Source organism: Anopheles merus, chromosome 2R, assembly GCF_017562075.2.
Source record: "Anopheles merus strain MAF chromosome 2R, AmerM5.1, whole genome shotgun sequence".
NCBI classification, from domain to species: domain Eukaryota; kingdom Metazoa; phylum Arthropoda; class Insecta; order Diptera; family Culicidae; genus Anopheles; species Anopheles merus.
The window spans coordinates 12,401,120-12,417,368 of record NC_054082.1 but is presented as its reverse complement, the minus strand read 5'-3'; the positions used below and the strand labels follow the sequence as shown (position 1 = coordinate 12,417,368).

Here is a 16,249-nt window from a genome sequence, read left to right as displayed (position 1 = left end):
CAGCTTTCCTAGCAGCTTTTCGTTGATTCGTCTCTCGCAGAGGTCTCCCTGCAAAGATTTATTCCGATAATGGACCGAATTACCGCGGCGCAAATAGTGAACTTGGTGAATTGTATCGCCTGCTGAACGATTCCCGCCATATAAAGGCAGTGCATGGAGTGTCTGCCATGAATAACATCGAGTGGCATTTTATACCTCCACGGGCACCCAATTTTGGAGGCTTGTGGGAAGCGGCGGACAAGTCATCCAAACGTACTCTGCGAAAACTCTTACTCCTACAACGTTTATCGTTTGCTGAAATGACGACCGTGTTGGTGCAGATCGAGGGACAAATGAATAGCCGCCCATTGACTCCATTATCAGAGGACCCTTTAGAGTTGGATGTTTTAACACTGGGTCACTTCCTCATTGGGACAGCATTACTGCTGCATAACAACAATCAACGGATTCCCGCCCCTCAACGCGTAGCTGTCGGCCAGATGGTTATTCTGAAGGAAGACAACGTTACCCCTTGCGAGTGGCCACTAGCTAGCATCGTTGAAGTCCATCCCGTCAGGGGTTGAATGGAGTAATTCGTGTGGTGCCTCATCGTACGTCACAAGGATTGTTAAAAGACCAGTGTCGCGTTTATGTTTGCTACCGTTTGAAAGATAGGAGAAGTCTAAAGAAATGTAAATTTTTAGAAAATTTAGGTCGCCGTGATGTTTGAGGTCATATATTTTGAATTTTGTTCACTAGGTAACAGCAGGCAACAGACAGCTGTTAAGTAGCATGTAGCTTTTGACAGCTACCGTTTCTGGCATCTCTCTCTCTCTCTCTGCTGGATCGCAAAACTAAGTGGTATAGAAATACAATGCAGGGAAAAATATATGCGCAATACCATTCTAATAAAGATCTGCCTTGAATTAAAACAGATATTTTGTAGAAATTTATAAATAGGTGCCCAAACATCAACCTCCGACAGTTGATAGTGAAGCGAGGTGATGCAACCTGATGACAGTTGTTATGTCAAATGCTAGAAATAAACCGGTTTGTAGCGACCAGAGTGCCATCTGGTGCGCACACCTAGAACTACCGACAGAAAATGTTTAACGGGCTAGTTAGACAGGGACTGCACACAAAGCTAGAGCAGGACAAACAGTGGTAGCATGCTGCACCGCAGCTATAAAACGGTGGCTTGCTCCATACACGCTCTCTCTCGTCCTAAACGTTTTAACACCGACACGCGCGTATCCGTCCGGCTTAACCGATACACTCTCTTCTCCGGCAACTCTCGAACGAACAACACTAATTTTCGCGTCTCTCCTGAACTCACCGTTCCGCGGCTTAAAAGAAAAAGGAATAAATCGAATTCTACCAAAACGTAGTTCGCAAAGCGTGTTGCGTATCTTTTTAAAAAATTAGGGACCACATTTGTGGCGCCCCTAAAGGTTCAATTTGCCGCTTGAAAACCGAAGAAGCCAAACGTGTTTTCTGTGTGAAAAGTGTGAAGTGAGGATTTACAATTTTATTTTTTTCTCATTCATCAAAGTATTCTTCTATTTTATAGGGATCTGAAATCCAATTCTTGATTGCTCCTTTCACGAACTGCCGGCATTTAGGAGGCAATTTTTTAAACGTTTCGTTAAACCACTCCAAAAATTCCTCGTCATCGGGATTCGGAATTTCTTCAGAGGGTGGACAAGACGGATCGGGTGGTGGTGAACATTCTCGTGAGGTGTCGGGGTGGGGCTAGAATGACATAATAAAATAATTAAATTATAATTAATTAAATTTATAAATATTTGAATTTTTAGATGTTGATTTAAACAAAACAACTTGTGTTTGATAAACTATCGTAATATGTTATGATATTTTTGGATTTTTGGATAATTATCTTATTTTTTTATCAACAAAATTATAAACTTCATGTTTTTCCTATGAGGAAATTTGAAATTTGACATGAATTATAGGGTTTTTTGTTCTTGAAATTTGATCTAATGATCGCCTCTTCGAATACTTTTGAATTGAACTGTCATTTTTATTGACAGCACGAATAAACGTACAGCCGGACAAAAGGTACCCGATAAACGGCGCTCCGATGTAACTATTATTGATCGTCCACCATAAACTGTAAGTTCAAATTGTTCTCAGCTCCATCGTTCTTTGCATGTCGAGCAGATTTTCCGAGGAGATTTTCCGAGGAGAAAGCATACTGTCAGTTATTGTCTCAGTAGCTCTCTCGGTGCATGAAGCAACGCTGTTTGACGATTGATGTGACAAATCAGTACCATTTGCTCTAAGAACTGTCAAATTTACTAAACCGCCGAATCCGCGTATAACACGTAACGTATATCTTGGGGACCGCCTGTAATATTAATTTTGAAATTATTGTACAAATCTTGCTTACATGCGGTTTCAAAACCCCGGTGAAAAAAAGATGGCAGGTATCCTTTGAAGGGTTGAAAATCATGCTGACAGAATTGAAAATAATGATGATGGAAATGAAATATCATATCGATGTGTAATAACATTTTGCACGCGATGAATTACAACATTTAAACTCGAAAATGACTTGGAAAATCCTGTAAGGACATTTGGGTATTTGGTTTACTAACTTAAACGTAGCTTACCGTGTCTGTTGCCGTGTTTAAAAATTTTAATTCCTCATATGCATACCACTTTGGCGTAGTCTGTCTGTCTGTAGCCTGTCCGACTTAAATTAAATATATCAAAGATTTAATTACTATGCAAGAAACAGAAAAGTAAAATATTTTATAGATCATACCTTGTTCGCTTTCAACTTTCTTGTAATGCCGAAAAGAGCTATTCAGTGAGATCCATTTTTTTTGTAATTGCTCCCAAGGCATCTCAAAATCTACTTCTAGCTCCATCCAAGCATTCATCTGTGCTTGCTTGTTTTTGTGTTCTGGTGATTGTTTGCACCAGATCACTGGTTTTTTTTTAACAGCGCGGATGAATGCAATGCTGATCTCGTTCGACATACTAACAGTCTAAAAATAAAATGCTATGATTTATATGTGTGACTAAACTGGTGTAACATATCTGCTTTTTGATGCGCCCATCAATTGTTGTCCCGAAGGCATATATTTTGCTAGCTGCCAAACGGTCTTTCTACAGCCTGACAAATCAGTTCACCTCAAAGAACCTGTCGCGACGCACGAAGCTGGGACTACAGTAGAACATCGATCCGGGCAGCTCGGGACCGGACGATTGCCGGATAATCGATATCCAGGGAGAATAATCCAATAAATGTCAAATTCATATAAAAGTTATAAAATTCACTGGTTTTACTAACAATTTAATATGATTCAATCGATTAATCATAATAAGAATAAAATTTTCATCAACAATTAACACTCGTTTACGTAGGTTAAACAAGTGTTCATAAACAAAGATGAAGTACGAAAATAGCGCTAGACACTAGGTAGCTGCACAAAAATAATGTTTACGAATTTCACTATCGCTTTAAATGTTCGTCACGATTGCAAAGCTGTCAGATTTATGCGCACGGTTAATCCGCCCGCCGGGTAATCCGTCCCCGGATAATCAACGTTCTACTGTATATAGTACCTGTATAGTACCGTTACTCACATACGCTTCTGAGACATGGACACTGTCCAAATCAGACGAAACCCTCTTAGTCGCGTTCTAGAGGAAAATGCTTGGACCCGTATGTGTGGAAGGACGAAGATGTACGGCGACCTCACTGTCATACAGCGTGTATCAAGCTCGCCAGGCTCCGGACGACCCAGCCCGTAAAGTCTTTTTAGGCTGTCCCCAAGGATAGAAGAGGTGTGATATACCCAAACTGAGGTAGCAAGATGGCGTGGAAGCATCCACCATTAAGGCTGGGATAACGGACTGGCAGACGAAGGCGCGAGACTGTGAGCAGTTTTGGACACTCTTGAGGCAGGCCAAGACCGCAAAACGGTTGTAGCGCCGGAAAAGTAAGTAAGTAAATTATTGCGAGATGCAAAACTGTACATACAACACAAAAAAGCCGTTCATTTTTGTTTACAAGTTATGTTTTGATATAAAAGTCGTAATGACTTTGATTGCATCGAATGCCTGGATAAATATGATTTACACTTCTTCTTCTTCTTTTTAGCACAAAAACCGCTATCATTCAAGCCCTATCTATACCACTGGGCTTGGCTTTCAGTTACTTATTCATTACGCATAGCAGGTTATTCAGTCCTAGGCTAGGTCCATTTGGGGTTTGCACCCATGGCGAGCATGTTGTTAAGTCTCTAAATATTTAACAACTTCAAAAATTAAAACTTTTTAAAAACTATAGACCGAACATGTCAACGCCTACTTCCGAACAATTCTATATCTCGCTGAAAGAGTCAATTATATGCTCGAACGAATCAACAACTCGCTGAACATGTCAATAATGGCTGATATTATTAAATCCGTTCGTAGCGGGAACGTACGGCGCTCACATGAAATTCTAGGGATGGCAACACATTTCTTGAGCCCGGTCCTACAACGCCGCGGTGAATAACTATAGCATCCATCTAGTACGTTAGGAAAATGAGTGTCGGGACGTACGCCGCCGCTACGAACGGATTCAATAATACCAGCCAATATCATCGAAAACGCTGTAAGTTTTCAACTGCATATCCCACTGCTCGACTTTTTAACCACGTTTCTATGGCGGCAAACACCATTCCACCCCGCTGCCTAACCGATCGGATAGCGAAGATTCTGATTGAGTTAACGCAAATGGATAACATTGGAATTTTGCTAACCGATCGACTAAATTATCCACTCCGTTATCGACTTTCGTTCCCGATCAGGCCCAGTGTTGGGACTGTTTGATAGGAGAAAGCCCAACGACCTGTCATAAACAGGAGGCATCCGAAGATAGCCAGAAAACCCGAACCAATACGAACCAAACTGATCAGGAAAGGGATAAAAGGGAGCGGTAGGGCAAGATTCGGGGCTCTTGAACCAATTAGCGGGAAAAAGGAAAAAAAATATGATATTTCAATTCATTCAATCATTCATAAAGCCAGTATGGTTACAGAATATACTGTAAAACGAGATGCTATATCCAGGACGTCAAACATGTACACTCACTCAAATCTACTACTCCACATTATTGCCTGAGTCGGGACAAGGAAAACGCATGACAACAAGAGGCAAATGTAGGCGAGAGACCCTAAACGACCATATGCTAAAATCCTTGCTGAAATTTCGAGCGAGAAAGCGGCGGAGGCATTGTTGGCTTAAAAGTTAAAGTTGAAAACGCAACGATTTGCTCGAGGGCGTGAAGAACTACTTATTTCAGGATGTCTTACCACAACAAAGCATTAAAAAGAGCGATGGTTCATTGCGTGACATGGCTGCAACACACTGCACGTAATGTGAGACAACTTTCCGCACTGCATTAAGCTGGATCAGCATCGACTGCAGAATGATGCACAATGAAATTATGCTTACTCTAGTGTGCCCAAGAGGGCTGAAAAGATTCTGACCGTATCTATCAAGAGTGATGACGATATCTACCATGTGATGTTATCACCGTACTATGGTGTTGATTAAGCACAACCACGTTATAATTAAGGGCACGTCAAATTAGAAGCAAAATCTGAACGATGTGGGGCGCAAATATAGTAGTTAGCAAGTAAACATGAATTTAGTTAATTGTTCTGGGAAGGCTACAACAGTGTTGAACCATTCTTTTCTGAACCGATTTTAAGGCCGGGGACACTGTCCGTACTCGCTAGAGTAATTTCGATTTTCACTAGCGCATCTGGCGGCGGCTGGTGGAAGCTTTTTTTGGTCATCGAGGGAATGGTCATGCCGGATCTCAAATTTAAGTTGTTTTTTCATCGTTTTTTGATGCGAAAATGGGTGAAATACTTGCACAACATATTTATCTATTAATTGAATAGCTTTTCCAGACCAGTTTAAGTAGAAAACATAGAAAAATAAAATATTTTCTGAAGCGGCTACAAATTGTTTGGCAAAATGCTTCAGTCATCCGCCGCCAGATGCGCTAGTGAAAATCAAAATTATACTACGGAGTACGGTCAATGTAGCCCGGCCTTTAGAACCGATAACATTAAGGCCGGGGACATTCGGCCTCAGATCAATTTTCCGATCGAAAAAATTCGATAGGCGTTCACGTAAAACTGACAGTATAACTATTTCTTTCATAATCCTACATGATGTAGATTCCCGTCGAGTTCAGTATTTAGTGTAGGCAAACCATTTTTTTGAATATTTAATAAATTATTTGTTATCACCCAAAATATTGAAAAAGAACCAAAACATTTACCAACTTGCTTTTACATAACGTTTTTCAAAACCATCAACCTTGATTTATATAATTATTCTGATATTCGAATATTTCCGCAGCTCAATGCGTCGCGGATTTTTCCCCATACAAAGCGGAACGATCGAATTTTTGTAGCATAGTTCATTTTGCTCGTGAATGTCATGGTATACCAGTTTTCAAAATGACCAGTAAAATGAACACCTTGGCGGCGAAATGAGTGTCAAATGACACCAAAAAGACAGCCGGATCGATCGAAAAATTGTGCTGAGGCCGATTGTCTGTACTCGCAAGTGTAATTTTTGTGAAAGCGTACGCCATCTAGCGGCGGCGGGTCGAAGCTAGAGGCTGGTATAATTTATCTGTCAAAAAGCGTTTGGGTCGAGGAGCCTATAATTTTGATCAAAAACCAGTAAACAAACAGCTCGGTGAGTATGTTCGATATTTTGTTGTGTATGTTTTTTTGAAAATATGTGGTAATTTAACATACATATTGTATTGCTAGCCATGGAACAAGCAGGAAGCAGTCGACGCAACGAAAAAATAGTAAGTACAACTGTTTTTAACGAAAATTGTGTGTGTATGAACTGTTGTCTGTGAGTCACCGGCTTCCAGCTCGGGGCCGCAATTGTGCTGAAAGTTTTATTGAAAAATGTAGTGTTTGTAGGTTTCACAAGTGCTTAAATAATTTGGTGTAGGGTTTGTCCATCTATTTCATCATTTAAACTACATTGCAGAGTGTGTGAAACTGGTTGTTCGAGTTGGTATTGTAGCGGTTTTTAGTATACAGCGCCTACCACAACTATATGGACAGTCGGTTTTCGCGATTTGCGGAAAATCCATAAGAGATAAATGAAAAAAGTGAATGTATGAGTTGTGCGGAATATTAATTTACATCTTTGCATATTTTTTTCAAATTTTATTAACACGTTTACACGCCTTATAACGAAAAAACTAATTTATGGTCGTACCATACCTATAAAGACACTTCGAAAAACAGGTTTTATGTGCTAACTAACGCATTTAAAAATCGTTCAAAAATATAATAACATATTCTAGAAAGGTATTAAAGAAATATATTTTTGGACACTTTTTAAAGAGTGTTTTTATAACTTATTTTAAGGTTTTATAAGTTTTACAAGAGTAATCATCAAAATATATATTTTTAAATTTCCAAAAAATCACTTAAACATTTTTTGCCTGTAATTTTTGTTTTGAAAATGCAAACCAAAGTATGTAAAAATATTTTCAAAAATTATTTTGAAACTGCCATAAGAACCTTATCAATTCTGTGAACAACGGTTCAAAACTGATCCGATCAAACAAAAGCGACACAAAAAGCTCAACAACGATGTTTTAGTAGAATCTAAATATTTGCTGCTGTTACATACATAGTTGAGGAATGTAATCCAAGCCGGATATTTTTTTCCTCCCACCACCCATTTCACCATCGATCTGCTTGTAGAGTTTAGTCGTGAATTCGTTAAGTAGTTTATGAGCCTAAATAAGGGCTGCCTGAATTAGTGATGTGGTATTTACATGTATTTTTTTTCTTTTGGCTCAACAACCGTTGCCGGTCAAGGCCTGCCTGTACCACACTACTTGTGGGTTTGGCTTTCAGTGACTTATTGATCCCCCATAGCAGGATAGTCAGTCCTACGTATGGCGGCACGGTCCATTTGGAGCTTGAACCCATGACGGCCATGTTGTTAAGTCGTACGAGTTGACGACTGTACTGTAGCAAATATTTAGATTCTACTAAAACATCGTTATTGAGCTGTTTGTGTCGCTTTTGTTTGATCGGATCAGTTTTGAACCGTTGTTCACAGAATTGATAAGGTTCTTATGGCAGTTTCAAAATAATTTTTGAAAATCTTTTTACATACTTTGGTTTGCATTTTCAAAACAAAAATTACAGGCAAAAAAATTGTTAAGTGATTTTTTTTAAAAATTTAAAAATATATATTTTTATACTCTTGTAAAACTTATAAAACCTTAAAATAAGTTATAAAAACACTCCTTAAAAAGTGTCCAAAAATATATTTCTTTAATGCCTTCTAGAATATTAAAGTTTTAAAATAATTTTTGAAAATCTTTTTACATACTTTGGTTTGCATTTTCAAAGCAATAATTACAGACGAAAAAAATTGTTTGATGATTTGGTGATTTTTTTAAATTAAAAAAAATATGTTTTGATAATTACTCTTATAAAACTTATAAAACCTTAAAATAAGTTATAAAAACACTCTTTAAAAAGTGTCGAAAATATATTTCTTTAATACCTTTCTAGAATATGTGATTTATATTTTTGAACGATTTTTAAATGCGTTAGTTAGCACATAAAACCTGTTTTTCGAAGTGTCTTTATAGGTATGGTACGACCATAAATTAGTTTTTTCGTCATAAGTCGTGTAAAAACGTGTTAAAAAAATTAAGTGTTAAGTTAGATATATATATATATATATATATATATATATATATATATATAATATATATATATATATATATATATATATATATATATATATATATATATACATATTCCGGTTCCGGTGTGAAGGCTAGCATGACCGAATTATCACGCGATTATCGTCCTTTCTGTTGTTATAATTTAACAAAACATGCATGTACAGGTATTCTCCGATATACGTCATACTCGATACAAGCGATTTCGATATACACTATGTCTTAAATTTGACGGTTCTTTTAGCAATTCAGATAAAATCAGATAAAAAAACTAATTTCATGGCCTAAACGTGCCACTTCAAGCAAAATTGTTCAAAAATCAGCTATAATTTCACTTATAACCTCGAAATTCGACATAGCGTATGTCATCCGGTATTCTTCCGGTCCACACCAATAGCGTATATTGGGGAATACTTGTAGTAAAATTGAGCCCCAGGGCTTGCCACCGTCCTGAACGTGTTAACGATAGCTACTGTATATTAACGACTGGGTAAATTATTGGTAATGTAGCAGCGAGAGGGAAGTGAATGAAGCCCGATCTGTCTGGCTCGGTATGGAGAAACAATACAACACATTCTTTTTATACTTACTCGTTGCCTTCCGTGAGAGCCCATTATCAGAAAAGACACCGATCACCGGAAAACTGATATAACCTTAACAACTTAACACTTTTTTCCGGGCTGTCCGTACTGAAGAGCTGTTCAAAAAAGACGTAATGCCAAAAATCTTATTAGTATTAACAGAAAAATAAAATTACCACAAGCTCACTAACCTCGATCGTGATCACCAAAAATGAGCAGAAATGAAATGCACCTTGAATGAACCCAAGCTGTCATTTGTTCATGATTGCCGCGTTTTCTGCAAAACTGGGCTACTTTTTTGGCAGATGGCGCGCAATCCCGCAGAGCAAAATCTGGTCAGTGCGATTTTTCTCGCTGGCGAGCGTTTTCGAAAGCCGTTGTGACCCGTTGTTTACATTAGCCCCAAAGTCTATATAATACAGAGGTCGATGCATAACACGATTTTGATCCACCATTTTGAAAGCTTATTTTTGACAGTTAGATGAAAAAGCGTTCACAAACGATTCCAAACATCCAAGCACTTTTCAGGGCTGATTGTGCATTTTGTGCACAAAACATAGTGTAACTATACATTTCTTACTCATGAACGTAGCATGGAGTAGTTTTTTTCATTAATTCATCACTTAAAAACGACCACAATCCGGAATCTAGCCTCTTAGCTTTGGTCCTCTTCAACTGCAAATGATTTTGTCGTAATTTCGAGCACTGATCTTGTAGTAATTGATAATTACACTATAATTCTATCTTTTTTGATATTCGTCAACATTTTCAAGAACAAGATTATGAACAAACGTCGTAAAAATTTCGGTAATTCAGACCACTGCATGCACAATAACTAAAACCTCAGTGCATGCTGCGATGAAACTATTGAAGCTTTTTCAGCCCTAGTTGTTGTGTATGCAGTGTGTCCAGACACATTTCGATTATAACAGGATTAGTACTCAAAATTAGGACGAATGTATGTGCAGCTCAAGAAGACCAAAGCTACCCAAGTGCCACAAATCCACTAAACGACCACTAAACGGCTTCTAAACGACTCAAGTTCTCTACCTAAACGGAATATAGAAAGACTTCGTTTAGCAGACAGCAAACGACTCTTGCATTCTAAAAATAGCAAAAAGCTGGTGGCGCTATCTGTTGGTGGGATACCCCAACCAGTTGAGCTTCATCGCTTGGAGGAGAGCTTTCTCATTTCCTCTGTACTGTTGTATGGTTTCGCATTGAAGTTATGCATCGCTAGAACTAGAACGGCGATACGATTGTTTAATACTAAACTCCAACGGAAACCACCAGCACTGAAGCAAGTGAGATTTGAGCAATGGTCATTGGTGTTGATACCCACGTATCTAACCACACGACCATTCATATAGTATTTTGTTCGGATAGTTAGTTGTCGAAACACATTGCAAGAAATGGACAGCAATGTAATGATGAGTTTGTTTGTTTGTTTGTTTGTTTTTTTTTTATTACGGTCTGGCCGTATTAACCCCTTTCGAGGAAGTGTATTAAAAGTAATGATGAGTTGTTATACGCCATCTATTGAGCAAACCAATGAAGCTATGGAGCTTTCGTTTTTTTCTACGGATATTCGATTTGTCAGTCGTTTAAGCTTAATCTGTGGCGCTTGGGTAGGAAGCTAGTTTCCTGATTGTGGTCGTTTTAAGTGCTCATAGCACAAAAGCTCACTTCGAAACGAAAAAAAATAAAAATCGTAGTCATGAAAAAGACGGGTATAGAAAATGAGCGAGATGCAGCGATATTCGAACGTCAAAAACACTCGTCATGTTGTCCGGGAGTTGGTCGTTTTTTTCTTTCTTCTGACAGCTGCCGTATTTGTCATAGTTATCTCTTGCTCTTTTTTCTTCCCAGAAAATTCGCAAAAATCACACGACTATTTGTCGATTTCTGTCGTAATTCTAAACGCTGCCAGTGAAATTCAGCCAACGATTGAGCAAAGCGCCGGAAAGCGCCGCTGTTGTGCAATATGAAGATATAGCCTGGTCGTCGGACGACACCTTCGCACTGGGGCACGACCGAGCGCAGAATCTGGTAGGCCAGTGCCGAAACACAGTTTTAACATCGTACGGAATCGACTGCAGCAGTGGTTACCGATTCTGTTTGCCGTAGACTGGTGAGTGGGCCGAATTCGACTCGATCAGGAGCCTTTTCCCCTTACCGGTATTGCGTGGATTGCAAACGTATCAATTTTGGCAGCCTCCCAGGTTGAATCTGGATTGCCCCTGACGTGTGGGAGGACGGTAAATCCTGCTGCTCGCACTCAACGAGCAGAGGGTGCTTGTGTGTGTGTGTGTGTGTGTGCCCATTGCTGGTTTCTTCGCCACGGAAGAGTTCCGTAGTTTCCTTGGTGACAGCGGTGAGAGGAAATATAAGCCGGAAATAACGACGACCACGACGGACGACAGTGTGTTGGAAGTTTGGTCCGTGCAGGTGCCGGAAGGATGGAAGCTTTAGTGGAAAATGCGGCGGCACCGCCTTCCCGCTTCTACTGTCATTCGTGCGCCATCGAAATCGATCGCGTCTCATCGGTAAGATTCGCATATTCTCTCGCTCTAGCTATGTGAAAAGAAGCTGCTATGCAATACTCGACGATCGTTACATTCCAGGAATTTACATGCCCACACTGTCTGGAAGGATTCATCGAGGAACTACCGGCAGCGGAACGGAGTGGTGCTGCCGGATCCACCGCAGCGGAACAGGACTTTGAGCAACCGTCGAACCTTTTCGACAATCCACAGATTAGCAATGAGGCAAGTATATCACTCATCGTGCGTAGTGGTAAACTCGTTAGCTAACTGTCTGTCGTTTGCTGTTCTTGTCTGTTTCTTTAACGCTTGTACCATACGCAGGCTATCAGATTGGCCGGAGAAATCTTTACAAACTCCATTCTGTCACCGTTCTTTCGGCGCAATGACGGTGAGTCAGCCGGCGCTGCAGGCACGGGCAATGGCGACCACGCGCTGTTCACCGTAGATGACATTCCTATGGACGGTAGCAGCGGCCCGTCGTCCGGTGCGTCGGGAACTGGCACTGACATGGGTGAAGGGTCTGCAGGCGGCGGCGGCGGCAGCAGCAGCAGCAGTGGCAGTGGGGGAGGTGGGGCTGGGGCGGCTGCTGCTGGTGGAGGAGACACCCGTCCCTCGGTGCGCTTTACCGGCAGACGGGGCAGTCGAAGGCGCGGCGTCCAGAACATAAATCACGTCGATCAAATATTGCGCGAAATCCTGATATCCGTGTCCGGCGGGGGGAACGGTGCCGGCGCCAGCGGGCCAATGTTTTTCATGGGCAACCCGGGCGACTACGCTTGGGGGCGCGAGGGCATCGACACGATCGTTACGCAGCTGCTCAACCAAATGGACAATTCGGGACCGCCCCCGCTAGAGAAGGAACGGATCGCGGCGATACCGACCGTCACCATTAGCGAGGAACAGGTCGAACGGAAGCTACAGTGTTCGGTGTGTTTTGAGGATTTCGTTGTTGGTGAATCGGTCCGGAAGTTACCCTGCTTGGTAAGGAGCAATGGAGAGAAGTGGCTGGCAAATAGCAGAGATGATTATCCTTCCCATTAACCCCGTCTTTCCGCAGCACGTCTATCACGAACCATGCATCATTCCGTGGCTGGAACTGCACGGCACCTGCCCGATCTGTCGAAACAGCCTCTCGCCGGAAGAATCGCACACCGGTGCGCAACCGCAAGACAGCTCCCAGTCGCCGACAGAGAATTCGCAGCAAAGTGCACAGCAACAGACAGCATCGCAATCCGATCCCTCAGGCCGGCAGAATTCCAACTTTCTCACCTTCACCATACGTACGTTTTGTCCCCATTAGTGAACCCCATTAGTGAAACTCGCCCGCACCGAACAGTCAGCTTACCTCCACCATTAATAGATGATTTGCTTCCTACCCTTTCAGGGCCGACGATGACGAACCTGCTGTTCGACATGGGACCACCGTTGACGGCCACTTCGGTACCATTCTCTAGTCCATCCCCGTCGTCAGCTTCCGGCAGTGGCAGTGCCGCCGGAACGGGAAACTCCCAACCGGCCGCCGGTAGCAACGCCAGCGCCAGTGGGTCAGCGGGCGGCTCCGCGGTCAGCGGTGGTGGCAACGGGTCACAGGCGAGCAACAGTCAGCGAGACGAAGACGGTACCATTGATAACACGCTAGAGCTGGACTAACCAAAAAGGCTCCCCCTTCGTAAGACACAAATTCGGCCACGACGGGCACACAGCCACGGACATGCAGTCGCGCACAGGATCTTTGATCCTCCCGTACCCGCAGCAAATGGTGCAAGCTTGAATGGGGTTGGGAAGTGCAATGGGGTAGCGCGAAGAAGAGAATAATGCGAAGAAATATGCTGTGCTATAGATAAGCTTGGTTTTCACACACGGTTGATGCAAACAAAAAAAAAACACACACACACACACGAGACATATTGTCCGATGCACCACAGGGCAAGAGGGGGGTCTTAGCAGTGGCGGATCTAACGGTAGGCGGACTAGGCGGTCGCCTGGGGCCCCGCCGATTAAGGGGCCCCGTAGGCCACCATTCTATAGTATGCTGTATGGACAGAGTACTAGCGCAAAGGGCCCCCGGAAGGATGGACGGGTGGATGCTGGCGAATCAATTGCACCCCCCCCCCCTCCCCGCCAGCAAACCTCTGTGTCAGAGTCTGTGACTGATGATCGTAGGGCCCCCCGACGACGTTCAATCTCCCAACAGCCAGTTTACACCCCACCCCATCCCCCGCCCCGAACACCACTTACCATTTACAGGGGGCCTCAACTCGTTTTACCGCCTAGGGCCCCCGACACCCTTAATCCGCCACTGGGTCTTAGCTCTTTGTCTGAGCTCTGAAGCACGGCAGTTCAAGCTTGTAACTTTTGTTCTTTATGCGCTTGTTTGTATTTATTGTTTCTGTACGGCCCATCATGCTCTAATTTAATCATTTCACATGATTACAGTAACCTTCCTCCTCGTCCTCGTCCTCCTTTTCCCTTTTTTGGCTTACCAGCGTTCTTTTGGTAGGATAGAATTTTCATGCATATTAGAACACACCAACCAGGTCTAGGATAAGCTATATTTAATGTTTCTTATTTGAAAGTTATGCTTGTGCTTGCATTGAATCGTTTTTTTTTTTGTTGGTTGCGCATTTTTTCCTTGTTTCGCGCTTAATGATTATCAGTGATTGTAAAATCGCTTTTAAAGTGCAGCCAACGATGCATAGAATTCCCTCGCTAGGAGTGTAACAAATAGTACACATACAAGACCTTCCTCTTCTCCGTACGGCTGGCACTAAACAATGAAAGGAAACAGCAGGGCTCGGAAAGAATGCGCACCTAGTGCGTTTATGTGCGCGCTTGCGGCAACCGAAAGTGAGCTGAAAAGTTACTCGATCAAGGATTAAGGGCAAAAGGAGGGAGGGTTGGGTGGATGGTTTAAACCCGATGCCGGTAACTGCATGCATCCGCCGCAACCGCTTTAACGCCCAGTTGGTGTCATATTCCCCTGTGATTTTGGCTTCTTTTCTGCCGATTGAATTGGGCTTTGAGAGTTGGTGGAAGAGAGTGAGTGAAATCGACGCTCCCCGGCAGCATTCGCGCGGGCACGAGCAAATAGCAGCGCATATATGTACAGAATACAATTGTAATCAGCAGAAGCAAACAATGGATAAAATGTAAGGTAAGGGTTAATAGACACACAACAAAAACCGAGCGCTTTGCAAAGGCACAACACGAAGGACTGAATGTAGGGCAGGGATGGCAGGTAGAGTAGTTCGGGCACCGGACCGAACATGATGAACCCTCGTTGCGGGTCTTGGAATGATGGAAAAGATTGCGAATGAAACATCATTTCCTATTTGCGGGACACAGAGATTGCAGAGTGACACTGGATAGAAACCCGCGCCAATGATGGTCGTTAGGTGTCTTTCTCTCTTCTCCAATTCTTCCCGTTCTGGTCAGCGTCGTTGCTGGGGACGCTAAAAAGTAGGCTTTGGAAGTGCAGCCGAATCGCCATATAGTGCAGCTTAGCACGTGACTGCAATAGAACATCAACATTCTGGTTAGGCCGTCAGGGCAAGAAAAACACGTTTGAAACCAATGTCGAATCGCTAGTGCGCATATATTACCGAGGCGGAAGCGGAAAGTAGAGTATGATGAACACGAGTTTTCGTACACTAAGTAAGACTGCTGCGCTGTATGTATGTTAAATCGTACTCGACAAGTGAATTATTACCGTTTCATACGTTTTTTTTTCCTATTAATTCCTTTCCCTTAAATGCTTCAACGCAAAAGCAAATCAGCGTTGGTATTGTTTTACACCCAAGACTAATCAAATCCCCCTTGCTATTTCGAACTAGTTTTACGTGTCAATGAGCTTTATTTGTAAATTTAACACACGCGTACACGTTTTCATCATTTTGCTCCATAAAATGATTCCTGTTCGTGTACTTTACAGTGAGGAAGAGGGGTTCCCAAAAGCAGATAAGTTATGTGGGGATTCAAGACAGTTAACTCAACCGTTGAATTGAAACGGCCTGACATCCGCTGTGTGCTGTGGCGCATACATGGTACATGCTGCAAAGCAAATGGGTCGCTCGGAACGAGAACGGCAGTCGCCGGCTGAAAAGGGGTGTGAATGATACCGCTTAAAACCGATCATTTGACATATAAGTAACACACTAAGCTGATATGATTATTACATATTATTATTATTATTATGAACATTATTATTGATGCGTTGATAATAAAGAAGAGCGAAGGAAAACCACCATAGGACGGTTGCAGTGTTGTTTAAACAAGAAAATGTCCGGAAAAGGGCAATGAACTCCCCGTTGCCTTCTCTTTTCTTTCACTGTGCCATGTGCTTCGAAATAATACCCTTTCTAAATTTT

The 16,249-nt window shown here is 42.1% G+C and overlaps 2 protein-coding genes across 6 annotated transcripts; one reads left to right on the top strand and one right to left on the bottom strand.

Annotated features, from left to right (window-relative positions):
• Positions 1 to 1,438: 1,438 nt before the first annotated feature.
• On the bottom strand, positions 1,439 to 10,177 carry LOC121587910. Of its 3 annotated transcripts, XM_041905233.1 has the most exons (6): positions 9,917 to 10,177; positions 9,528 to 9,745; positions 9,346 to 9,452; positions 2,768 to 2,993; positions 2,613 to 2,695; positions 1,439 to 1,731 (listed from the first exon to the last, which is right to left on the bottom strand). In XM_041905233.1, exons 3-6 carry the CDS (start codon positions 9,367 to 9,369, stop codon positions 1,519 to 1,521), a joined length of 546 nt encoding a protein of 181 aa, XP_041761167.1. In that variant the 5' UTR covers positions 9,370 to 9,452; positions 9,528 to 9,745; positions 9,917 to 10,177; the 3' UTR covers positions 1,439 to 1,518. The 3 variants fall into 3 exon arrangements, 2 of the variants coding, with proteins under 2 accessions (XP_041761167.1, XP_041761166.1); XR_006004130.1 differs by having other exon boundaries at positions 2,768 to 3,007; positions 9,528 to 10,177; XM_041905232.1 differs by having other exon boundaries at positions 9,528 to 10,177.
• On the top strand, positions 6,808 to 16,200 carry LOC121587909 (E3 ubiquitin-protein ligase Iruka). Of its 3 annotated transcripts, none has more exons than XM_041905230.1 (6): positions 6,808 to 6,835; positions 11,206 to 11,882; positions 11,961 to 12,104; positions 12,204 to 12,863; positions 12,940 to 13,162; positions 13,243 to 16,200. In XM_041905230.1, exons 2-6 carry the CDS (start codon positions 11,796 to 11,798, stop codon positions 13,530 to 13,532), a joined length of 1,404 nt encoding a protein of 467 aa, XP_041761164.1. In that variant the 5' UTR covers positions 6,808 to 6,835; positions 11,206 to 11,795; the 3' UTR covers positions 13,533 to 16,200. The 3 variants fall into 3 exon arrangements, with proteins under 3 accessions (XP_041761164.1, XP_041761165.1, XP_041761162.1); XM_041905231.1 differs by lacking the exon at positions 6,808 to 6,835 and having other exon boundaries at positions 11,141 to 11,467; positions 11,551 to 11,882; XM_041905228.1 differs by lacking the exon at positions 6,808 to 6,835 and having other exon boundaries at positions 11,141 to 11,882.
• The last annotated feature ends 49 nt before the right edge of the window (positions 16,201 to 16,249 follow it).